This window comes from Pongo abelii, chromosome 5 (assembly GCF_028885655.2).
Source record: "Pongo abelii isolate AG06213 chromosome 5, NHGRI_mPonAbe1-v2.0_pri, whole genome shotgun sequence".
In the NCBI taxonomy this organism is placed as follows: domain Eukaryota; kingdom Metazoa; phylum Chordata; class Mammalia; order Primates; family Hominidae; genus Pongo; species Pongo abelii.
The window spans coordinates 39,080,798-39,108,064 of record NC_071990.2 but is presented as its reverse complement, the minus strand read 5'-3'; the positions used below and the strand labels follow the sequence as shown (position 1 = coordinate 39,108,064).

The window sequence follows — 27,267 nt, the reverse complement described above, 5'->3', positions numbered from 1 at the left end:
GCATAAACTTGGACAAACCAGGATGTATTATCACCCTATTTCAAATGGAGATTGAAAATGAACTGCCTTAAAAAAATTATCCTGACACCATCCTCTTGTGACAGTAAAAATAAAATAAAATAAAAATGATCTTTGAGTTTGGTGAATTGTTCTCTTAGTGCACATTTCTATTCTACACCTGCAGTGGCTTGAATGTTAGCCCTCAAAAAGACATGTCCAGGTCCTATTCCCTGAAATCCTGAAGCGTGACCTTATTTGGAAAAAGGGCTTTTGCAGAGGGAGTGAAGTTAAGGATCCTGAAGAGCCCTGAATCCAGTGACAAATGTCGTCATAAGAGACACACAGGAAGAGGAGAAGAAGGCCAAGTGAAGACAGAGACAGAGATTGGAGTTATGAAGACACGAACCAAGAAACTCCTAGAGCCACCAGAAGCCAAAAGAGGCAAGGGAGGATCCTCTCTTAGAGCCTTCAGAGGGAGCCAGCACCTTGATTTCAGACTTCATGTCTCCACAACTGTGAGAATGAATTTCTGTTGCTTTAAGCCAACTGTCTGTGGAAATTTGTTACAGCAGCCCGAGGAAACTAATACAATGCCTTAACCACCCCCAAGTCAAAGGTGCCTTTCTCACAGAAAAATTCAATCTATGTGAAATTTTAAGTTCCTAGCCCCACTTTAACCATCACTACCAAACCAGAAATGTAGTCAATACTAGTAAGTTTGGGATAAAACACTGTCACATACAAAATGATACGTGATTTAAAAATTAAACTCTTACCCTGTGAGTGACTTCTGACATACTTCCAACTGCTCATGTAAATGAGGTAAAAGTTGTCCCATGGTTTCATCTCCAACACAGCAATTAATCACATTGGGATTCTCATGAGCTCGCTGCATTATTTTTATCCACGACTTGTCAATATTCTGAAAACGTTTTGCTTCCTGAAAACGCATCCATAGCCAGTAAAGATTAGCATTTGGATAATTGAAAAAAAGCAAAGTCTTCACCTTGGAATTTTCTATAGTTCTTCAAACCAGCCTCTATTAGTCTCAGGCTGCATAATTTAAACAGACAATGTCTTTTTCATTTGAATTAATTCTGAGTGACGCAAACCCAAAGTTATAAAATTGCATATTAAAATGCTTCTTTATCACAATGAGGCTTATTGCTTATTTGTTTCATTGCATTTAACATGTTTTTCAAAGTACCACATGATTAATTTGCAGAGCTATCAACTTAAAGTTCCAATCTAGTGTTTCAGCACCCCAGGTGTTTTGGTTTGAGGAGCAAACTGAAGAAGCATGAAAATAATTTGATCTCAGGATCCTTGGAATAATTACAGCTCAATAGTACCCCAGGGCGGAGAAAAAAAGAAAAAAGACAGTAAAGCCACCAAACAAAGTTTCATTTACATTTTTGCAAGTGAAAATTTTCTATTTACTATGAATGATATTAAGCTTTGCACTCAATTGCAAAAATGCCTCTAGCAATTGGCATAATCTTTCCTCTTTTAAAAATACAGACTTCTGATTAAAAAACAAAAATGACATATTTCAGTTTAATGTTTTAAAAATGTGCTATTAGTAAAAAGGAAATCAGCCATTTTCAAAAAAAAAAAAAAACCTCTTTTATCCTTGATTTTTAACCTATATAGATCCTGTTTGTAAATACAGAAGTTTAGGAAGAGCAGGCTTAATTTTCTAATAGCAAAGTTACCTTCATCGACTAAACCTATCAGTTATTATAGTTATTGGCATTTATTTAAAAGGCCCCAATAGAGCTGTTTTAAAGGTTTTGTTACAGCCTCCCAAGGCTGTTTTCTTGCTCCACAGTATGTTTCTGATCTGCTAGTAGTAGACTTACTAATAACTAAAGTTGATCTGTGCTTACAGAATATAGATTAATTTTAATACTATTCTCAGAGGAATATTATGAGGTTAACTCTTAGAAGAGATGAACTACTATAATAGTACTGCATTTGAACGTACCTCACATCCTCAAACAACCTCGAGATTATTCACTGTTTAAAACTATATGAGTTCCTCCTTTCTGCCAATCAGAGGCCAGCACTTTCTAAAAAACCTTTTCTGTAAAAGGCCAGATAGTAAAGATTTTAGACTTTCTGGGCCATATAATCTCAGTTATAACTACTCAACTCTGCTATTGTGGAGCTAAAGCAGCCACAGACAATATATAAAAGAATGGATGTGGTTGCGTTCCAATAAAACTTTATTTACAAAAACAGGCAAGTGGGCCATAGTTTGCCAAACCCTGGCATAGTCAAGCCTTGACCATATGTCTTTGTGAAGACTTTTACAGAGACATATAGACAACATACACCAAATTATTTTCTCAGTAATTACAAAAGCCATATTTACCTGAGGCAGCTGTTTGGCAATATCTCCACCTACAAAGACGGCTTCAAGATAAACCCAAAGGTTCTGTACTATGAGCCACTCTTCAATTATATCTGAGGAAGTGGACAATTTATACACCCAATTCTGGATATTTTTTTTAAATGGAGCATTGTATCTAAAAGGTAAGAACGGAAAAGATCACATTTCAAAGAAGATTCAGAAAATAATATGGCCTCACCAAAGTAAATTCCAGAAGAAATATTACTTGGGGAATGAATGTTTTGTCCTAAAAGGGCAGTTCCTAATAGATATCATACAGCTAATAAAAATTGTTTCTTTTCATGAATAAAACTCATATAACTATAGTGATTTTACTTATTGTTCCCATGTGTCAGTCATAGAATAGGAGAATGGGCCTAGTTTTATGGTGCATAGGTCCAGCAAAGGACCTGTGCTGGTTGCTTCTGGGAGTAAATGCCAAGCAAGGAATAAGATGGTTTTCCAAAACGTCTGTGAACCAAATCCAAGTGGGGTCTGCTTGTGAGAGTAACACGTAAGACAGTGTTACTGGTCTGTGGAACTATTGAATCTAGGGAAAGAGAACACTATCCATGGATTTTCCTTTTATGAATGGTCTTGAAGGTTTCATCCAGCAAGACAGACTATTTTCATCCAGCAAGAGACAGACTATCTCTAAAGGGACAGGACAAATCAGATCCCTAAAGATCAGGAGAGGGTTAGGTACCACCAGGTTCACCTGGAGAAGATGACCACAAAGCCAGGGTCAAGCTTGAGGTCTGATGTTCACTTACAGGGTGATCTTCCCACCCACAGACAGAGAATTACATCAGGTACTGCAACTAGATTCTGCAGTGCTAGAGACCCAGGGTTGTTACCCTCATATAGCATGGCTCCTGTCTTCTGATCAGGGCTTGCTGAAGTCTTTATGAGAATACAAGGGGTCCAGAAAGCTAAGCACAACAAAGGAAGACAAGAAATAGAATGGATGCCATGGAGGAAGCAATGGAAGGCTACTGGGTAAAAAACCCAACTACCTACAGTTAGAGCAAGAAGCCGACTGCAGTGTGTGGCAAGGGCAAGCAGTTTCAATGTGGTGCAGTGGCATTTGCTGATGAGTGGCACTTGTTGACTAGGATCTTCAAACTTTTCTTGATCTAGGACAGAGTGATTCACATGTAGAATGGGGTTTTTTCTGGGTACGGTCTGATGCCTGAATACAACTTATAACTTCCCTGAAAGCCTACATTATACATGAAGTTATAAATGGAGTTGTACATAAATTGCTCTAAGGAGGTAGGTAATCCAGTTGTTCAGGCAGTAAGAGGCATTTTTCCCAATACTCAGTTTATACTGTTTCCCTGGCCACTGGTCGAGAGCTGAAAGGCAGTCAATATGCCAAAAACATCTTCCAAATAAAGACATGTAAACCATCATGGCATGGGCAGGCATTTAGGGAGATGAAGCAACTAGATAGGCCAAAAATGGTTCTGCACAGAAAAAGAAGAGTCATCCTTGATGGTGTATAACTTCTAAAGATGGAAAAGGGAGATCTGAAATAAAATCGAGCATAGCTAGTTTCTGTCCTTTGGACAGATACCTGCATTGTACAACTTTGTGTGGTCAAACCCACCATGGCCCGTGAAGTCCTATGGAATCAGGGATCCACCAGGGAAGTGTCACAATCCAGGCAATACCTACAGTCAAGTCTCACCCAAGGAGACATACAGCTTCCTTCTGAAGTCACATCAAAGTAGTCCTAGAGATCCAGCAGGTATGACTCACTACTAGGTCAGTCTGTGGTTAGTTCTGGAACAGGCTTTCCAGACCTACTTGGCACTGCAAAGTTCTCTAGGAGGAGAATCTCCCAGAATTTGATGACTTCTTAGCTATCCTTATACTCTTTCTGGCAGGGCCTAGAAGTTTGTAAACATTGAGTTTACTAATACACAAATAGGTATTTTACTAATCAGGTTATGTCCAAGTAAGTATGAATTGAAGAAAGCCTTCAAATCCTGAATTTACATCCCTTCATCAAGAGGTCATCATCCAGGAAGTCCGATGGCAAAATCTGCAATGAACCATAGGGCAGCAGTAGCCCATGAAGCCTAGGAAGTACTGAATATCCTATGGTCATCTTTGCCAGGATTCCCTGAATGCACAGGATGCATCCGAGGACCGTGACTTTTATATATTCAACTCAGAACTCCCTGGACTGGCAGCTTTGTCATTATGCAAATACAAGACTGCCCCTGGAGCCAGAGGTCATGCAGGATGCCACTCACTAACCAGTGATCCCAACCTGGAAAAGGGATATTACCTATTTCTTAGGTGTGTTCAGGTGAAGAATAGTTGAGAACTACTGCACAGTCAGCCAGAAGAATAGAGGGTGCCAGTGCCAAAGACCTAACAGAATATTTAATCTGAGTCCTACAGCAATTTCCTAAAGCTGCACTCAAGATCATAGGCACCTCCAAGCTGGTTCGTAGTTCAATGATGAACAGGTGACCTCATTCAGGCCGTAATGGTCTCAGGCTCTTTTCACCATAAAAAATGAAAGTCTCTAAGTAAGTGCCAAGCCCCTAATGGGTAGATTGCTCTAGTGGTAGATTGCTGTAGTGGTAGATTGCTCTCACGGGTGGCCAGCAGGCTTTTCCTGGGCCATTGGGTGAATGTTTGAACAGGATTAGCCAAGAGGTCAATGATGTCAAATCAGAGGAACAAAGGAGAGAAAAGATGAAATGAAGAGGTCATCTCAGTGGGGAGCCAAGACCTTCAGAGGACAAGATGCCAGTCTGGGGAGGAATAATTAGGATGGGGCCCACCAGAAAAAATAGGGAAGGGGAGATGAGTACCATTAAAGAAGAGATGGAGGCCATGATTATTACAGAAAACAAGCAGTTTGTATAAGAACAGACAAGATAACAGCAATTTAGTGCAGAATCCTATCCAATGCAAGAGCTTTAAAACTGAGATTTTACTTAGAATTTTATAACCCTAAATATCCCATTTAAACCTCTCCCTCAAATTATAAAATTACCTGTTGCTGAGTAAAGACCCTAAGACCATTAAACTATCCTCCATCAAAGTGATAATTTCTCCCGATTCGGTTCCTTTGAGCAGGAGCTCTCCTTTTCCCTTAAATGCTGCAAAACTCAGATTTTGGTTAGTCCAATTCTCAATCACCTGAGTCAGCTTGGCTTCAATATCCTTCTCCTTAATGGCAGATATGCAAATATCCTTTGAAGGAAAAGCAAAGTATATGTCATGATGTTTTCAACTACAAATTAAGTGCATCATCAAATCATATAATTGTTTTTTAGCTTGAAAGGGACCTGTAAGTCACCCAGTTCATTTAGTCATTTTACAGCCAAGAAAAGGCTTCAGATCATTGTGTTGCAACTTGACACTAGAGCCTTACTAATTATTTACTAATCGCCGACTACTAATTATTTTTCTGTATCACATACATGAAACAATGGAACTTAAATCATCATTTTTCGGATTATGTTTTCAATTCGAGCTTTTGGCTAAAATGGGGATAATCACAGCTGCCCTGTTTATCCCAGAGGTTAGCTATGAGATTCAAATGAGAATATACATGGGAGTCTTTTGAACTCTTTCAAGTAACATATAGATATTACTATATTCCTGCCTGTTCGGGTCCTAATATGAATATCTCATTTGCTTAAGCATCAGTTGTTTTTTTCTTATGGGTTTTTCTATATATTTTTTTTAGAATACTTAATAAGAAAGACACACGAAAGAAAATAAAAGTAACATATTTTCCCCACAATGCCTCAATGTGTGTTCATAGTTAGAATTACAGAGATGAAAAAGAATTTTAAGGTGTGAGATGTTTCCACAAATGATCTTAACACAAATTACTGTGTAATAAATGTCTTAAGAATGATGTGAACCACGGTGATTTCTGAGGAGGGAAGCCTGTGCTGAGGAGGAACAGCTTCGTAGAGGAGGAGGTGAGATTCCAGCAGAAGCTCTCTGGGAGGAAGAGGATTTCTGTACTGAAGGGAAGGCTTCCTTTAGAGGCAGTGAGTCCAGTAACAGCAGGAATCTAATTTGGCTAATGGTAGAGCATGTGTGGCTGAGCAACTAGATGTATCTGGGGTAGACAGTACCAAGACTCTGTTTTGTGTACCAAGAGTCATTAACAGAAGCCTGGAATTACTTGAAATTGTATAATAAAGCACAGCCTATGAATGGCTATATTATTAAGTATAAAAACCTACTTATAAGAAGGAGATGGTCACCAAAGTGTTTCTAACTCTTTGTTTCTAGTGATATTTACAAATAGGACAAAAATGCTTTGAAAGAAAAGCTTTTCGTGCACACATGTTGTTAAAAAGAGGTAGGGGAAGGCAGAAAACCCAAACCATATATTTGGGAGATTTCTGGTTACATGGTGCATTTTCTCAACTCCAAAAACATAGAATAATGGATAAAATAATTTTTTAAAAGTAAGTAAAAAAGCAAACAGAGCCAGGCTTAAAAAAAAGATAAACATATCCATGAACCGAAAGTGGAAAAGCTATGCAAACCAGTTGGTGGAGCCGAAACACAGGCCTGAGGCCTGGTCACTGGGGCCAGGCCTTTGGTTCCCATGGGGTGAAAAAGAGTAAAAATGATCTATAGGAAAAAGAATACCTGGCCTGGGTTCTAAAGCCCTCCATTCATGGAAGGAGGCTGAAAACACTGCCTCCAGCTGCCATCTAGGCAACTAGATTTAATGGAACTGTGGACCTAGGGGATGGTGTGACACAAAACCAGCCCCACAACCAGGACCTGAAATAGGTCAGCACATTCCTGGATCATCACACCACAGCACAGTAGGGGAAGGAGACCGCTATTACAACACCTGGCTCTCAACTTGGGGCTGAGGGGACATGGACAGTGTAGGAGGCAACCACAAAGCCACTAGACAAGGAAAACTAAGACACGAACGGACAGAGACAATTTTAACACATTATATAAGCCAGAATTTTTGAAATCCTGCCCATTCAAAATGAGTCCTGCCAGCCACCCCAGTAAAAATTACAAAACCCATGAAAAAAATCTAAGGCTCAGAGGATAGCCAACATAAAAAACAATCACAGCAAAAATTCAGTCCAGGTGAAATTAATCTTAAAGAAGAATCTGAAAACATCTTTATGTTTAATTTGGAGTTGTTGAAGTATAGATAAAGATAGTATAGATAAAATAATATTGGCCATGAGCTGATAAATGTTAGAGCAAGGAGATCTTTACTTTTGTATATGTTTAAAATTTTCCCTAATGAAAAATGTTTAAATAATTATGTTTAAAATGCTCAAAGAGATAAGCGAAGACATCTATAAATCTATAGATTTGAAACCTACAGATCTGGGAATATATATAGATTTAAGGCTGTAGATCTAAGAATCTACAAAAGGGACAGAAAATTTTTAATGAAAAAACGAAAAAAAAGATTGGCCACAAAAAAGAACCAATTAAAAATCTTGGAAAGGAAAAATGTAATAATAGAAAATTCTAAAAACTTAATAGACTGAACAGGAAAAAAGCATAAAATTAGAAATTTGGAAAACAGTTCAGAGGGATTCACCAAGAACACAATACATAAATAAACAAAATTTTTTTAAGTGGAAGTGCATTGTGGGGACAAGGAAGATGTATTGAAGGGCTCCAGAACAACTGTATTTCAAATAATGTATTTCAAATAATCATATAATCTCATTGAGTTACAAGATTATTTCATAAAAGTCAAGAATGTTCAGGATCATTCCAAATTTTGAGGGTGCATTATAGAGGGCAATTAGTCCAACCTCTCATAAAATATCTGTACAACTCTCAGAAAAGAAAAAGCAGACATTCTTTAATGGATCATTGATAAGAACGTATACACTTATGTACCTCAATATCATCCTTATGTTTAAGGAGTGGTGCTTCCATGATATTTCTAAGGCAAAAAGAATCAGATTCCACATCAAATGGGGTTCCAGTTAACTCGGAGATTCTATCCCAGTGTCTCTGTTTCATGGCCTTATTGGTCATCATTTCCAGTAGAGGACATGACTCACTGAAATCATCAATTCTCTTTTTGAGATCCAAAAAAGCTTGCCAATCTTTAAGTCCTTTTGGAAGTTTACGACATCTTTCAGAAAGAAAGAGAAAAAAAAATATGCCACCTTCACATTTATTTGAGGAAGGTTTTATGTATATACACCAGTATATTAGGGAATAAATTAGCTTCTGAAATACCTATAGGATCCTAAGAAGATAGGCATTATAAAAAATTCCATTGAAACTCACCTGTTTTGAAATTCCAGCAGTTCTGCATTAATTTTTTCAATATCTACATCTCCCCAAAGTATTTCATAATAACCACTAATACTGCTCATTACGGTGTCATACAATCCATACAGCTTCTGCAGCAAGTTGAGTTCTTTTCTGGGAAACAAAGTAACTAAGTTATCACATCATGTATAACATTTAATAAAGTCCATTATTGGAAAGGCAGAGTTCATCCAATCAAATATTTCATACATTGGGTGTACAATGTCTTATGGATACCAAATGCAAACAACTATATCCATTTTCAATACAAAGACTTCGTTAAAGATCTGCCATTAAGGCCAAGTTTACTGTTCCCAAATATTCCAAGTCAGACTATAACTTGACATTAGCAAATGGTTTATTCTGTAAAGAAAAAATCTTGCTATTTTTTAATGAGAAACTTACTATACCAATCATTGCAAACAATGTGACCAAAACTTAATGATAAGGTCATAGCTGTGGCTAAGGTTTCATTTGACTTTTTTTTCTTTCAAATACAAGCTGGATTTTATGAAAACATTTCCCTTTGACTAAGCCCTGATCTGCCTTTAAGATTGAGCTTAAACACCCTATTCCTACCAGAAGTTTTCCCTCATGTGGCCAGGTGTGGTGGCATGTGACTGTAGTCCCAGCTACTTGGAAGGCTGATGTGAAAGGACTGCTTGAGCCCAGGAGTTCAAGGCTGCAGTGAGCTATGATTGCACCACTGCACTCCAGCCTGGGCAACAGAACAAGATCCTATCCAAAAAAAAAAAAAAAATCCCAAATGTGCCCACATGAAGTTACTGTGTTTAAAACAAGAATAAAAGGTCCAAGTAAAGGAAAATTCTTAAATGTGTAAAACACCAAATTGACCACTCAGCAGAATTTGTGGATTCTCCCAGAAATTCCTCAGCCCTTAGTATGCCATAAGGTTCTACTGGATTCAATTTTAGTTTTCAAGTTTATTTATAAGGATTGACATTCACAACTTTTATTCGTCATTAGAGATACTTCAAAAACCAAAAATAAATTTTGTAATGAAGTAAAAGTCATTCTACCTTTTTATTTTAATTTATTTTATTTTATTTTATTTTTGAGAGAGAATCTCACTCTGTTGCCCAGGCTGGAGTGCAGTGGCACGATCTCGGCTCACCATAACCTCTGCCTCCTGGGTTCAAGCAACTCCCCTGCCTCAGCCTCCCGAGTAGCTGAGATTACAGGCAGATGCCACTACACCCGGCTAATTTTTGTATTTTTAGTAGAGATGAGGTCTCGTCATGTTAGCTAGGCTGGTCTTGAACTCCTGATCTCAGGTGATCCACCCGCCTCAGCCTCCCTAAGTGCTGGGATTACAGGCATGAGCCACGGCGCCCAGCCCATTCTATCTTGTAATTACCATGTAGGCATAGTAGATTTTACAAATCGAAGACACATTCTGCAACCTTAGTTGTCCTATTTTTCCAATTCTTGATTCATTTTTCATCATTCTTAGAATTATTTCATTACTACTTACTATTATTCTCAACTATGCTAAAAATGACTAAAAGAAAAATAAGAAAAGAGAATGATGACATTGCCTAAAGGGTAATGCAGTAGTGAAAAAAAAAAATGACTACTGCATCATCCTCCAGGTTTCTTATTGTGTAACATAAAGTATTGCAAAATCTTTCAAAAAAGTGTATAAAAAGAATGCCAGAGACACCATTTTTGTTGTCCTTTGATTTTTGCTTGTTTAATACAGTTTAATACAGTTGCTTTCATTTGATACAGTTAAGAATTCAGAATTTTTCATTTTCTACCTAAAAGGGTAAAGAGAAGAAAATTGACAAAAAAGAAATGTGTTTCCCAAGTATTAAACAGGAAAGAGAAAGCAGCATTCCCTTTTAATGGTGAAATTGATTAATATGTGAAATCTCATACTATGTCTTCAGATGATGATAACCTAGATGAATTTTATAAAATCCAGTAATTTATAAGTAAACAATATATTTCCGTAGACTTCAATAGAAGTAAGGGCCTTATCATGCAATATTTTGCAACAAGAACCTAGACTATTCCATTTTGTGAAAAAGATAAGTGACAGTGTTCCTTCATTATTTATATTTACGTAAGTTGTATTTGATACATTTCATAAGTGGACAAATGTTGAAGTCAGATGTGTATTCAAGGAAATAGATGATTTAGAAATTTAAAATTTCTTGGAATTGATCATTCAAATCTAAAAGTAAAGTCTTCTATATTTATGGAGCAAAACAGATAGTCTTCTCTTCAAAAAATGATGACTGTCTGAGTTTTCAACAGTTTTGAGTCTTGACAATGCAAGTGCGAGAAAAATCAGAATTAATGATAAGCCACAGATCCATTGGAGATGATTTAAAATATGAAATCCGTATTTACAGCATGGATATGCTCCAGGTTCACACATGACAGCCGATGAGGAGTTAGTCTCATTCAATGCTGGTCCCCATTTTGTATATATACATCTTCAAACTAGGATATTACAGAATAAAAGTTTGAGTTTACTCTGCTTAAATTCTTATTAAATCTTCTAATAAAAGTGCTTCTTCACTGGACATGGTGGCCCACGCCTGTAATCCCAGCACTTTGGGAGGCCAAGGCAGGCAGATCACCTGAGGTCAGGAGTTTGAGATCAGCCTGACCAACATGATGAAACCCCATCTCTACTAAAAATATAAAATTAGCCGGGCATGGTGGCACATGCCTGTAATCCCAGCTACTCGGGAGGCTGAGGCAGGCGAATCGCTTGAACCCAGCAGGTGGAGGTTGCTGTGAGCCGAGATCATGCCATTGCACTCCAGCCTGGGCAACAAGAGTGAAACTCCGTCTCAAAAAATTAAAAAAGTGCTTCTCGGTTGGGTGCGGGTGCTCACGCCTGAAATCCCAACACATTGGGAGGCCGAGGTGGGAGGATCACTTGAGCCCCAAAGTTCAAGACCAGCCTGGGCAACATAAGGAGACTCCTGTATGTATAAAAAATTTTTTAAAAATTACCTGGGCCCAGTGGTGCGCGCCTATAATCCCCACTACCTGGGAGGCTGAGGCAGGAGGATCACTTGAACTACGGAAGTCGAGTGATTCCACCACTACACTCCAGTACTAGCAACAGAGTGAGATCCTGTCTCAAAAAAACAAACAAACAAACAAACAAAAAAAAACAACTTCAAAGCTTCTCACCATTCTCACCATTCTCTAAAATTATTCATAAAATTTAAAATATCAAAATGAAAATGGTCTGTTGGTCCAGATGGTAAATGGTGATGATGATTTCTCCTGCTAGCCTGAGGGTGAACGCATTGGATCTCAGGCTGAGTGTGCATCACAATCACTGGAGAGTGTGTAAAATGCAGATTTCCTAGGACCCAATCCCAGAGGTTCTGATTCAGTAAATCAGAAATGAGGGCCAGACATCTGCAATTCTAACACAATTGGCTAATGGATTACATTTGGAGAATGACTGTTTTAGAAAGAGAATACAAATCACCTACCCTAAATGGCTGAAGCATTCATTTCTCTTCAGAAAATTTCATGTCTATTTTCATGAAATTTTCATGCTGTGGCTTTGAAGGAAATCAATATAAAGTTATTTTCTAAAGCCAAGACTCTGATGAGCTAATACTATCACTGTATTAATGTTGCTTTTAAGGAAAGTTATATTTCAAATTCTTTAAGAATATTCTAAAATTTGATTGAAATACACTTGTTTATATGTGTGGTTTATAATCAATTAGCTTATTTGGCCATCAATCTCAATAAATTCTATGTCTACCCAATGGGGAAGAGCATTTTACCACAAATGGAGTAAGAAGGCAAGGGGAGCCGGGCGTGGTGGCTCACACCAGTAATCCCAGCACTTTGGGAGGCCGAGGCGGGTGGATCATGAGGTCAGGAGATCGAGACCATCCTGGCTAACATGGTGAAACCCCGTCTCTACTAAAAATAACAAAAAAATTAGCCGGCCGTGGTGGCAGGAGCCTATAGTCCCAGCTACTCGGAAGGCTGAGGCAGGAGAACGGCATGAACCCGGGAGGCAGAGCTTGCAGTGAGCCGAGATCGCGCCACTGTACTCCAGCCTGGGCAACAGAGTGAGACTCTGTCTCAAAAAAAAAAAAAGAAGGCAAGGGGAGCCAGGAGGGTCATTCCTCTAAATAAACAAAAGTTACTCAAAATTGCTGTGCTTCTGCATAATCACTGACACTATGCAAAAACAGTCAAAAGAAAAAGTAAAGCATAGGCTAAATATAGACCATGCATGCTCAAAATTTTAGCAACATATTTTCTACTCCCCTAGAACGTTTCTTTTGTATAGGAGACTGTGTGTCCAATTTGTAAGGAATAGCCGGAATAAGGAGAATATTCAGTTGTGCTCCAAGCTGTAGTGTCCTCTGCATGATAAAGGATTTAATGATGACATGATTCTTCTAATAGATAGTATGTATTTAATTATTTGCATGTAATACTTGCTTATTTTCTAAACTTACCTGGTTTTGTGTAAAACCTCATAATCAGTCACAGGCAATCCAAAAAGTTGTTCACCAGATGAATATGTAACAAATTTCCTCCACAGATCATCGAAATTGGCCTGTAACAAGGGTTTTTAAATTGTACTAAAATGTAATTAATTCAGTAGAATTAAAGTAGAATTTATTTTTATTGGGATAAAAGCTAGGTTGAGGTTTATTAAGTAATATCTATAAAATAAGGATTTGTGAAGCAAATTTATGCTGATACCAAGCTATCAGAGAAAAAGTTAAACACTTAGGAAAGTTCGCTTTCAAGCATTCTAAAAGCATTCATTTTATATAAAATTATTTCTTCTTCTTCTCCAGAAGGCCTATATTTCGAGTTCCCATAAGTACATCTAAAAGTAATAAAGCTGCATTTTTAAAACTCTACAATTCAGGATCTTTCAGTAATTTAGACTGGCCATCTCTATCCTACAGGACTCAAATGAGCAAAGTGTTAGTCTAATCCATTCAGTCCTGTTTTCTCTACATGCAATGAAGAGTCTATAAAAAAGAAGATCCAATTTTAACACCATTTGAAATAATTCTAACAACTTAAATCAGCAAAGTTAATGCACATGTCTTTTAATTTTTCTTTTTGAATTGGGATTTGAATATCCTATATTTGGGATGTTAAATATTAGCAATGTTCAAAGCACAAATGCCAACAGAAGTAACCCATCTGTGAGGACATATGAGCACTCCGTATAAGTGGTACAGCATATTCCCAAGAACCCTAAATTCCCAGCCCTGGAGAATATCCAGCATCAGACCTCACAAGGCTTAGACAAAAATACAGATCTGACAGATACGTTAGTATATTTTACAGGACCCAGATCAGGAAGGCACGAAGATACCAGGTGAACTCGAATGAACTCTTAGTTCCTAGAGGGCAAGTGCCATATTTTGTACTTTGCGTATTCCTTGGTGGTTGGCATGGTGGTTATTCAATAAATGTACTGAATGCAGAGTCCATGGGACTATGTGAACACTAAGGAAGGATAAACAATAACACCAAAGTTAGAATACACTAAAATAATGGTGTTTAAAAACTTATCAATGTGTAAAGACTATTGATGGATGCTAATCACTCACCTTTTTTTTCCTTCAGGTTGCAAGTAACATAAAAAGACCCACAGCATCAGCTGAACAGGAATAAAGTATCAGCTTTGTCAACAGGCCAGCAGGGTGCCCAAGAACTCCCCAAAACACATATAAATTTGCATGAGAGCACCATCAGGACCCAAGGCCCAATATAAGGCACCTCTACCTTCACACATCCAGCCTTTGGCACCTGTTTTTTTTAGGGGGTTGGAGTACATCTCATTTTGAAAAGGGTTGTGTCTACAAATCTGACCTCAAGTCACATATACCAGTGAAGTGCATGGCAAACAGCCTGTTTGGCTCACACCTCGAGGGACAGGCAGAACAGAAGGTACAGAAAGGCAAAAGATGTGCCCTACATTGTCTTTTTTTTTTTTTTGAGATGGTTTTTTTGTTGTTGTTGTTTTGTTGGGGGTTTTTTTTTGTTTTGTTTGTTTGTTTGTTTGTTTTGAGATGGAGTCTTGCTCTGTTGCCCAGGCTGGAGTGCAGTGGTGCAGTCTTGGCTCACTGCAACCTCCGCCTCCCAGGTTCAAGCAATTCTCCTGCCTCAGCCTCCTGAGTAGCTGGGATTACAGGCACATGCCACAATACCTGGCTACATTAGCAACCACACCCCGGGGTAAAATCTTGGCACATAATGTCCCAGTTGCTGACTAATCAGTTGGTTTACATCACATGCCCTAAATTTTCTCTGCAAACTTGAAAACAAGGTCATCCGCTCAAACAAGCCCCAAAGCTACTCCTCCTACCACATGCCCTCCTTCGATAAATAGTTCTACCTTCATCAATATGCCCAAGTTGGAAACCTTTAACTTTTTCACTCAAACCAGGTTTCAGGCCTGTCAATTCTGCTTCGTTAAGAAACTCATGATCTATTCAATTTTCTTCATTATACAGGTGTCACTTGCTTGGTCTCAATCTTTACAATTTCTTGCTTTTACTACCAAAACTGCCCTCAGTTTGATCTTCCTCTCTCCAAACCAGTCTCCTCATTAGTACCACTAAAAATCTTTAAAAAACACAACTATTTTAAAAATTCAAGTATGATCTATCACTTCTTGCTTAGAACCCTCCAACCCTCAAGATAGAATTCAGACTCCTTATTATTGCCTACTGGGCCCTCCACTGGTGCTCGCTGCCCACTCTGTCACCTCGTTCCTCATCACTATCCTCTTTAGTACTGCATCCCAAAGGTACACTACCCTACCCTATACTCCCTCATCTCCCCATATCGCCCTACTAGTTTCCTCTCTGCCAGGCCTTTGTATGAGCTGCAAATTCTGCTTAACTTTCTTCTTCCCCTCCTTCTTCCCCTGGCTAACTCTAATTAGTCCTTCAAGATGGAGCTTAGATTCTTCCTCTTTCAGGAAGCCTTCTCCATCTGCTCCAACAGCCCATCTGTTTCCATTACACCAGTTTCCATTACACAATTTCACATACGTAGGTCACAGCTCTCATCGCACTTGTAATTTTCTCTCTAGCTTGCTATCTTTCTATCAGATTTTAGCAGCTTAGAGGTAAGAACCACTTCTTAATCAAATTTCTCCTGAGCAAGCCACACAGTAGGCATGTGATCTTTTTTTTTTTATTACTAAGAATGCAGGGGGAAAGGGGACAGGAAAAGAACATAACCACACTATTCAGCCACTGTGGGAAACAGGAAAAAGAGCAGGAGCAAAGAAAAGAATTGCTTGATGCTCCTGAGGAGGAAGTTCACATAGGAATCCATGAATTTGCAAAGTATTAATCCATGTGGATGTGTGAACTTTCTCTAGGTGTGCTCAGCAATCTGAGTGTAGAAAAAGATGGTGAATGGTTGGCCTGATCCAATGAGTATTGTACAGGCAGAGGAGATAGGACAAAGAAGTGGGGAAACTTAAAGAGATGGATGCAAAAGGAAGACAAAATAATGAATACAGAGGAAAAACATTTGCCAATATTTAAACAATTATTTTGATAAATTTTACTATACTATGATTTCTTATTACTTTACATATCAAATGAAATGCTTAGAACTAAAATAAATTATATACTTAAATTGAAAATCAGTCTTATTCTCTAAAAATACAGAGAACTATTCTGTGGAGAGGAGCATGGAGGGAGACAGAGGAGTCAATTGCATCATTTAGCAGATTAGAATACAATTAAGGTCTGATGTACTTGAAATACAAACTTTTCTATTATAAAGTAAAACCTCCATCTTTCCCTAAAATCATTTCTTAAAATTACACATAGTCAATGTAACAAAAAAAATGTGGTTTCACCTGAAATATCTGTAGCCTATTGCTAGCTTCTTGGGGTGGTATATTTGGAACCATGGGTCCTTCCTGTAAGGAAGAATATAATCTCCATTTTCATTCTTAATCATATGTATTTGTCAGTTTATTGAGTTTATCTATTATTTCCATTTAAACAAACAAGCATTATTTTTAATTTAAATGATTTAATTGTGTCCTGTATGGACTTGAAGCTTTTATTTATTTCTAACAGCTTTATTGAGATGGAATTCACATACTATACAATTCATTTATTTAAAGTGTACAAGTCAGTGATTTTTAGTACATTCACAGGGTTGTGCAACCATGATCACAATCATTTAGAACATTTTCATCACTCCATCTTCCATTCATTTTTAAAGGACCTTGACACAGCTAATAAAAACTGTGACAAAATTACATTCTGTATGGAGTGTGTACCCCAAGGGCTCTGCCAAATTTCATTTATGATTACAAATGATGATGCTGTGTTTGTGCATTAGAAAAACTGATACAGAGTTCTGAGAACATCCTCTTTTTACTAATTGTTCAGCCCAATATGGAAACAGGGACACACATAAGTTGAATATTTGGAAGAAGCAGAAAGCAGTGTCTGGTGGCTATGAACCAGAACACAGTTGCAAAATAATCCTCAAAAACAGTCCCCAAAATAGGTAAAGGAATAAATGAATTTATAGCAACAAATTAAAATAACAGGGGCTACTCCCAATGGAAAAATGAAGGCTATTAAGTATATTAACATGGTCAATCATGATATGATGGATATACTAAATAATAGACTAGATTCCCAGTATAATAGTGTTTAAAAAGTAAACTGAGGCCCAATAATTTTTTTTAAGTTTATCTGAGCACACAGTAATTCATAAATTGGGAAACTCCCAACTAGACTTGAGTCAGGGTCTCCACTGCAGAAGGCTTTTACAGAGTGAGCACAGAAGTAATACAAAGAAAACATTTTATTGGTTTCACTTATAAAGTTGTCTTCTTTGGTCTATCCTGCTGGGAAGTCCCCAATTATATAATTACGGGTTTGTTTGCTGCTTCTGATTAGTTGAGCTGTTTCTAATATAGGCATTTATAAGAAATAGTGCATTCAGATTTGCTTATGTCTGCAAATTATGCAAGGGCAAGGTAACTTAAGATGCCTGACTGGCTGTGTCTGTTCAGGGATTCTTCAGACCTGGTCTCCATTTTAAATTTACTTTAACAATAGAATGAGGAGGCAAATCAACAGATATGTTCAGTACATGTTAAAAAAAAAAAAAAGCATTATATAAGTGACTGGCTGTGTCTGTTCAGGGACTCTTCAGACCTGGTCTCCATTTTAGATTTACTTTAACAATAGAATGAGGCGGCAGATCAACAGATATGTTTAGCACATGTTAAAAAAAAAAAAGCATTATATAAGTAGCACCAAGGGCTTAAATCATCTTATGAATACAGATCCACTGTGACCACTAAAAGAAAGAATATTTCAGGGGAACATATTCAGTCTTGAGTTTAACTTCAAGGTCAACATTATCAGTCAGAATACCAGTAGACCCAGTATGACTTCCATTATTTATTCTCAGGGACCTTATTGGTTCTCTAAGAGTTAGTGAGAATGCAAAATCAATGGCATAATATCCTGGTATTAGACGTTTATAGTTTCTCACAGACTTCCAACAACTATATTACATTTTCTACCATGAGAATTCAGCCCCCGAGAAAGGACAAAACCAGACCATTTGTTCCTTCCACAAATTCCAAAGTTGTTGCTCCTTTTAACAGTAAAATCTGTTTTCTTTCTCTATAAAATTTGCTTAAAGCAAGCTTGCCCAACTCACGGCCCACAGGCCACATGAAGCCCAGGACAGCTTTGAATGCAGCCCAACACAAACTCATAAACTTTCTTAAAACAATATGAGATTTTTCTGCAATTTTTAAAAGCTAATCAGCTATCGTTAGTGTTAGCGTATTTTATGTGTGGCCCAGAAAAATTCTTCTTCTTCCAGTATGGCCAGGGAAGCCAAAAGATTGGACATCCCTGGTTTAAAGGATTAGCTATCCCCTTTTTCTGATAGCTACAAATACACAAATATAGCCACTTACATGCAACGTACCTATTCCTCAGGGTTCATCACTTTCATTTCATATAAACATATCATAGAACATTTCAACATACAGCAAGAAAATACTTAAATTACCAATTCATATGCTTCTGCAAAGTTTATCACGTCCTCACGAAAAACTTCCACAGCCTCAAGTAGATTGCTTTTAAACTTTGGCTGCACTTGAACTAGGTCCTCTTGTACCGAAACCTACAATAAAAAAGAATATTCAACCTGAGAGTGAAAGTAATATATTAAAAACAAAAATTACAATTCTATTCCAACAAGTTTGTTATCTCACAGATATCCTATATGAACAAGGAAGTCTCTGTTTGCTTGTAATAAAATATATTAACAAGCCAAATGTACCTACAGGAGACTCAAATCATTCTAGCTCTCAAATTTGACTCAAGAGGCAAAGCCAATTTCTCTATAACTGCTTCTGGTTGATCCAGTTCAGGCCATTGCTGTGACATGGGAGAGAGAGATACTATTATTGGCACAGTCTGGGTCACAAGTTGTCTGTGGGGCCAGGCCAAGACCTGGGATTAGCAATCTCTAATAAGTTCACATCCCTGCAGTGGTTGGAACAACTTCCTAAAAGAAAGTGATATTACTCTAGGTATTAAAAAAAATAGCAAATACCCTACACAATGGTCCTGAAAGACTCTGCTTAAACCTTCAATAATAATTGCCAGCACTTAAATAATGCCTGCTATCTGCCATGCTCTTTACATATGTTAACTCTTTTAATCTTCATAACAACCCTATGTGGAAAATTGTACTATGCTAATATCATTACCATTTTACAGATGAGAAAACTGAGGCACAGAGAGGCTAAGTAACTTCTCCAAAGTCCCAGCACCAGTATCAGGCAAAGTCAAGATTCAAAACCTGGCTGTGTAGTTCCAGGGCCCCTGCTCTTAACTGCTCTCAACAATAGCAGCTATCTTTAGATTGGAACATATATTACCTCAAGTTTAATGGCGACCGTAGTACAGAACAATCTATCTCTGCTAAAGGATGGGTTAGTGGGTTTAACACTAACCATTAAAGAGATAGAGGAACAACCTAAGTGAGTCTTTTTTTTTTTTTTTTTTTTTTTTTGAGACGGTGTCTCTGTCGCCAGGCTGGAGACTGGAGTGCAGTGCCACAGTCTCAGTTCACTGCAGTCTCAACCTCTGGGGCTCAAGTGATCCTCCCACCTCAGCCTCCTAAATAGCCAGGACTACAGCTGTGTGCTGCCATGTCCAGCTAATTTTTGTATTTTTTGTAGAGACGAGGTTTTGTCATGTTGCCCAGGCTGGCCTGGAACTCCTGGGCTCAAGTGATCCACCCATCTCAGCCTCCCAAAGTGCTGGGACTACAGGTGTAAGCCACCATGCTCAGCCATGAATTTTTTCCATTGAAATAATAGCAGAAAATTGGGTTTCACTAAACCTCAGCAGAGATTTCCTATTTCTTTTCTAAGACTCACTCCTGACTAACCAGCAAGAGGAATAAGCTATTAGTTAATATTGGATACGAATTTAAATAAACATGAGTTTATTTCTTTCAAAAAACTATTTTATATACATTACCTCAAGTGAGCCTCATAGACACATTAAAAAATTAGCCTTCCTAAATGACCCCAAGAAGAAGTTGAGAAACAAATGTTATTAACTTGCATAAAATCATCCAGTTGACTGGTAGTAGAGCTATAGTCACAAGCCATGACCTCAACTTCAGTTTTGTGTCTCCTTGCTGTTGTGTCTTGCTTCAGTATAAGTGACAAATATTTCCATAAATAAGAAATGTTAAAGCCAATGTCCAATTTAATTAATATTCAATAAAATTCAGTATAATTAAAGAATGTAGGTCATCCCTTGGAGTTCTTTTTTTTTTTTGTTGAGACAGAGTCTCGCTCTGTCGCCCAGGCTGGAGTGCAGTGGCGTGATCTCGGCTCACTGCAAGCTCCGCCTCCCGGGTTCATGCCATTCTCCTGACTCAGCCTCCTGAGTAGCTGGGACTACAGGTGCCCGCCACCACGCCTGGCTGATTTTTTTGTATTTTTAGTAGAGACGGGGTTTCACTGTGTTAGCCAGGATGGTCTCTATCTCCTGAACTTGTGATCTGCCCACCTCAGCCTCCCAAAGTGCTGGGATTACAGGCATGAGCCACCATGCCCGGCCCCTTGGAGTTCATTTTTAATGTCTAATTTTGGTGTATAAATGTTTATCAGCTTCAAAAATGCTTAGAGAAATTTATAGCTATCAAGTTCTACATTAAAAGAAAAAAATCTCAAATCAGTAACCTCAACTTTGCAAATTAAACAAAGAACAAATTAAACCCAGAGCAAGAAGAAAAGAAATGATAAAAACTAGAGCACAAATAAATGATCAGAGAGAATAGAAAAATAGTAGAGAAAATCAACAAACCAAAGTTTTTTATTTGAAAAGACTGACAAAATTGACTACTTTTACCTAGACTAAGTAAGAATAAAGGAGAGAAGATGCAAATTACTAAAATTAGGAATGAAAAAGGGGACATCACTACCAGCCTAACAGAAATAGAAAGGAGTATAAAGATACAATCAGCAGAGTGAACAGGCAACCTAGAAATGGGAGGGGAAAAATGGAGAGTTGTTGTTTAAATAGAGTATCAGTTTTGCAAGATTTTTTGCAAGTTCTGGAGATTGGTTGCACAACAATGTGAATATACTGAACACTACTAAAATGGTTAAGAAGGTAAATTTTATGTTACGTGCATTTTACCACTATTTTCTTTTTAAAGCTTAGCACAAAGCTACTATAATCAAGACAGTGTGGTGCTGGCATAAGGACAGACATATAGATAAAAAGAATAGAATTGAGAGTCTGAAATAAACCCTTACATCTATGATCAATTGATTTTCAGCAAGGCTACCAAGACAATTTGTTGGTGAAAGGATAGTTTTTTCAGTAAACAATGTCAAGGCAACTGGATTACCTACATGCTTTTATATGAAGTTGAACCCCTAACTTATACCACATGCACAAATTAACTCAAAATGTATCAGAAATCAAAATTTAAGTGCTAAAGTTATAACACTCTCATAAGAAAACATGGGAGTAAATCTTCATAACTCTAGATTGGGCAATGGTTTCCCAGATAACATACCAAAAACACCACCAACAACAACAATAAAAAGATGAACTAGACTTCATCAAAGTAAAAAACTTAATGCGTCAAAAGACACCATCAATAAAGTGAAAAGATAACCCACAGAACAAGAGAAAACATTTGCAAATCACATATCTGATAAGAAACTTGTATCCATAATATATAAAGAATTCTTACAACTCAAAATTAAAAAGACAACAAAATTTTTAAAAATCAAGCCAAGGATTTAAATTCACGTTTCTCCAAATAAGATATACAAATGACCAATAAAATGGCCACATGAAAACATGCTCTATCTCATTCGGCATTAGGAAAATGAAGCTCTCGCACATGGACAATATGGATGAACTTTGAAAAATTAGGTTAAGTGAAAGAATCAAGTTACAAAAGACCATATATTGTATGATTTAGTCTACATTAAATGTCCAGAAAAGGAAAATACACAGAAACAGAAAGTAGATTAGTGGTTGCCAGGGCTGGGGCAAGAGAGAGAATCAGGAGTGACTGCTAATGGGCAGGGGGTTTCTTTTAGGGGGTGATAATGTTTTAAAATTAGATAATGATGGTGGTTAAGCAATGATGTGAATATCCTAAAAAACACTGAATTGTATGCTTTAAAATGGTAAACTTTATGGTATGTGTATTCTATCCCAACAAAGCCATTAAAATAATTTACAGTCTCACATTGCTTGATGATGGTAATAGGCTGAGAAATGCGTCATCAGGTGATTTTGTCATTGTGTGAACATCATTGAGTGTACTTACACAAATCTAGAGGGACAGCCTACTGCACACCTAAGCTATATGGTATGGCCTATTGCTCCTAGGCTACAAACCTCTACAGCATGTTACTACACTGAATGCTGAAGGCAATTCTAGACAATGGTAAGCATTTGTGTATCTAAACATAGAAAAGGATCAGTAAAAATACGGTATTATAATCTTATGAGATCACCATTGTATATGCAGTCTGTTGTTGACTGAAACATTGTTATGTGGCACATGACTGTATATTAAGCTTTAAAAGGTATAAAATACCTTTTTTTTCTGGAGATAGTGACTTAAGAAAAAATAATGTAGTTAAATTCATACTTACAGCTTTACTCTGCAATTTGTTGAAAGAATATCTTAAGGTATCAACTGCTTCTGATTCTTCCTTGGTTACTTCAACTTCAAATCTGTTTAAAATAGCATAGGCTTCCTGCAGGATGAAGGTGGAGTTTAGAAATATCACAAGGGAAAGCCATTGCCAAATGATTTAGATGCCTTCTAGAAACATATTCCTACATCTTAGAAGAAGACAGCATGTTCTAGAAAAATGGTTTCCAAAATTAAAAGTGTATGAAAAGCACCTTTAGATTCTGACTACCAGATACTAACTCTGGATCACAGGCTCTGAAATGTGCATTTAATAAGCACCTAGGTGATTCTGATGGAGATGTATATGTCTCTCTTTTTCCTCCTTGGCCCTGTGTCAACACCACATAAGATACAGACTGTATTAAAACAGGGGTTGACTATACAAGGAATGGAATGAAATGATGTGGGAGATACTCCACAGAAAAGAAACTTGAATGATCCAGGGTCCAAGGGATGACCAGTAATTGTCTTCATCCAAAAAAAAAAAAAAAAAAAGTATGGTAAAGAATTAAGCTTCTGTCGTCAGGGAAAAATTGATACAATAATTTATTATATCTTGAAGTCTGGCTGGTCAGCATCCAAAATCCCCAAATACCAAGATTTTTTTTAAAGCAGTAAAAGTAAAAAGTTCATTAGTTACCAAAGAGTATAAACTTTCAATGGGTTCAAGAAAGCATAAAACAGTCATAGATATTGGGTACCATAAGGAGGCAGCGGTGGTGTCAATTCCCCAGATATTGCAGGCAGTGAGGCAGTGCATTGTTTATAGACAACAAAAGAATAATAAAAAGAATCAAAAGCCTGATTTTTATCACCATGTATCAGAAATTCTAAATAATATTAGTCCTAAAACATTCTAAATATTAGTAACAGACAAACTCACCAAGGCTATCCAAGTCCTGATCCCCAAAGTCTGTGAACATATTACCTTACATGGTAAAAGGGACTTTGCAGATATGATTATGTTAAGGAGCTTGCTATGGGGAGATTACCCTGGATTAACAGGCAGGCCCGATGTATTCACAAAAGTCCACATAAGAGAAAGAGTGTGGCAGGAAAGCAGGTGTGAGAGAAGACACAATGACAGAAATGGGGGTAGAAGTGATGGCATCACTGGAAGGGAACCATGAGCCAAGGCACGTGGGCAGCCCCTAGAAGCTGGAAAAAGGAGGGAATGGATTTTCCCCTAGAGCCTCCAGGAGCAACATGGCCCTGCTGACATCTTGATGTTAGCCCCATTAGATCCATTTTTGGACTTCTGATGTCTAGAACTGTAAAATAAACAATCTGTGTTGTTTTAAGCCATTAAGTTGGTGGTGATTTGTTATAGCAGCAATAGGAAACTCATACTGTTTCCTAAAAACATCTTTCATTGATCTAAGTTCCAACAGTTCACTATGGAGCCTGAGGCAACTGTTTCTGCCATACTGCCTGTGGTACACCACCAGTCATGAGTGAGACCTATAATTGGTTTCTAAGGCAAGCCAAAGATATTGGGAGAACTTGCCTAACATGTTGGGATTGACATGACAAGGGACAATTATTTCTTTCCACAAAATGTTGGTGCCAGTATAAAAAATTAAACACTACCTACCCCACTATAGCATTATTAACATATTAATATTTCTTTGTATTACAACAGTGTCTTTTGTATACTGTTCACTGTTGATAATTGCCAAAATTCTCCCAAAGACATCAACATCAGAGACGAGAAACAGGCAGACTGTGCTACATAATAGATGAATATGTTAAAGAATCGCTTTCTTAGTGTGTCTCTATTTCTTTAAAAAAAAAAAAAAAGCATTCCAAGAAAAAAAAATGCAATCATTTCTTACTTCAATTGGTCCCAAAGTCATGTCCATTTGAATTTCATTATCACGTATGCAAGACAAGGCTTCCATTGCGAATCTGACATCATCTAAATCACGAATAGGTCTAGATAACTTTTTCAAGTATTCATTAATAAATGCTATCATGTCTGACATTTTCTTTTTGTATTCTTCATTCAGATATCGACAGAGTAACATCTTCCATGCCTTGGCCTCGATGGACAAGGCCAATTTCATTGGCTCTGATGAAGACAAGAAGAGATTAAATTAGAATACAACTGGCATTCTGAAACTATAAGGGCATCTATAATTGCTCTGTCCAATTCAGTGGTCACTAACCGCATGTGGCTTTTGAACACTTGAAATGTGGTTAGTATGAATTACATGTGCTATAAGGTTACTAGATTTTGAAGACTTAATTCCTGTCCCCACAGAGCATGTATCCCCGTGGAGATGTGCATGAGTTTGACACCACAGTCCATGGGGGAGCATTTTTGAAATTAGTTCTATCACTGTTCTGTGTGACCCTTGCACTTCTTCTGACCATCCCATTAATGGCCCTCATTCATTCCTGCATTTTTCTCGAGGGATCCCATGAGGTGGAGTGAAATCTATTGTTTTGTCTGTCAAGCCGTGACTTCACAGGTTTCTTGCTTTTCTACTCCCCACATCATCCACATGGTCAGAGTATCCGTCTACCCTGACCCTGGACCCTGGACCTAGCCAGTTGTCCCAGGTCAACATGACCTATATTATGGACCAATCAGAGTCCTTTCTTGAGAGTTTGAAATGAGGCTTGAGGAGGAGCCACGTAGTCTGGGAAGCAGAAAAACTCATGCACAGAGGGAAGAAGAAACGAGAGGCAGAGAGAAAGAACTTCCTCAGCTTCCTATACTGTCCCTGATTCTGGTCCATTCTGAAGGCTCAGTTGCACCCTGGATTCTGGGATAAACCTTTTCTCCCTTAACATAGCTCAAATGTGTTTCTGTTTCTTGAAAACAAAACAGCTCTAACTAGTCAACTCTGCCTTATCAATCTTTCCCCTTTTACCTCTCAGTACCCCTACACTCCCCAATTCTGCCAAGCTTGAAACATGGCTGCGCCGCTCTTGCCTTCCAACCATTAAACTTAGAGGCCTGTGGATCTGAGGAGAAAGCGTGGCCCGAGAACAACCATGCAGCCAGTCTGGTGATTGAGGCTGTGAGATCATATCTCATGAGATCCCCTAGGGTACCCTTTTCCCTCAGGCCTTAGGGATTCAGCCCACCCTCCCCTTTCTTTATAACTACCATCACCTCTTCCATTTTTAGATGCCACTCTCCGAAAACAAGCTCCCCAGCACACTCTATCAGTATACTACAGTTGCTTTTTGTATTGTGGATCATAGTGCTAACCATTATGAGGAGACAAATGTGAACTTTTAAAAAATAATAGAGTACAGTTTCCAAAACGCTACAGAAGTTCTTGTAATTATTGCCACTGATGCATAGTTTCTGATTTCCAGGTAAATAGTCCCCCTTAAGTACTTGTAATTCTTTGGTACTTGTGATTCTTCCTCAGAGAATCACAAGCACTTCCTTAGTAGATACAATAATAATATGTAATATTTATTCAACATCAATCATACGCCAGGTACTATGCTAAGCGTCTCATATAAAGCATTTCGTGAGGTGGATACTGTCATTTTCATCAGCAGAGGAAATGGAGATTAAGGAGGTCAAGTAACCCAAGTGGTCAAATTCAAGAGCCACAGTTACATTAACTTCTTGATAACAGACCTGAAAATCTACTTAAGGTAGATAATGGATGTAAAATACCTCATTCAAATATTGTCTGAGAATAAAATCTTCCCACAAACTTAGGATAAGACTGATTGTTATGTAACCATGGTAACAATGAGCCACCACAACCAGCTTTAAACCCAAACCATAGACCAAGTCAACATCAGTTCTCATATGTGTGCAACCCTATCAGTGCCAGGCCCTTTCTTCTGAATGTCAACTAGTCAAGAAAGACTTAATCCAATAAACCCGCCTCTGAGTGCCAACCAGCCTACAACAGTCTCACCTGAGTAAGCATCTTTCTACAGATGATGTCAACCTGTCTACGTCCACAGTCCTTCAACTCCATACTGCCCAGACACCCTGTATGAGACCAGCAGTCTACCCTGCCAGATACACTGTGCCTGACCAGTACAGCTGTCACTACAGCAAGCAATAAAGTCCTCTTTGTATTTCAAGCATTAATGATTGTCTCATCATCCTTTGATACTCTTCAAATCCCAAGTGGATCAACTTCTTGGCAGACTTCAAACTGTTTGACTCCCATCTCATGTATACAAGCCCCTCCTCACAGTAACCTAAAAGAGAATTTCACCTATACTTTTAGCTGTTTGACTGCCAGTGGAGGAATCGGCCTGTGTAGTGTGTCTACGGATGTGTGTATAAAGAATATCAATGGCCCAGAACTATTTAACAT

The 27,267-nt window shown here is 37.9% G+C and overlaps 1 protein-coding gene across 1 annotated transcript in view; it reads right to left on the bottom strand.

Annotated features, from left to right (window-relative positions):
- The window catches only part of DNAH8 (dynein axonemal heavy chain 8), a 393,081-nt gene that overhangs the window by 179,270 nt on the left and 186,544 nt on the right, over nucleotides 1–27,267 (bottom strand). Inside the window, exons 29-38 of the mRNA XM_063724765.1 lie at nucleotides 24,796–25,031; nucleotides 22,917–23,021; nucleotides 18,776–18,889; nucleotides 16,578–16,640; nucleotides 13,186–13,286; nucleotides 8,681–8,818; nucleotides 8,282–8,522; nucleotides 5,415–5,614; nucleotides 2,378–2,531; nucleotides 777–940 (exon numbers count right to left, since the gene is read on the bottom strand). Of these exons, the coding sequence (XP_063580835.1) occupies nucleotides 777–940; nucleotides 2,378–2,531; nucleotides 5,415–5,614; nucleotides 8,282–8,522; nucleotides 8,681–8,818; nucleotides 13,186–13,286; nucleotides 16,578–16,640; nucleotides 18,776–18,889; nucleotides 22,917–23,021; nucleotides 24,796–25,031 (1,516 nt within the window). The remainder of the gene's footprint in view (nucleotides 1–776; nucleotides 941–2,377; nucleotides 2,532–5,414; nucleotides 5,615–8,281; nucleotides 8,523–8,680; nucleotides 8,819–13,185; nucleotides 13,287–16,577; nucleotides 16,641–18,775; nucleotides 18,890–22,916; nucleotides 23,022–24,795; nucleotides 25,032–27,267) is intronic.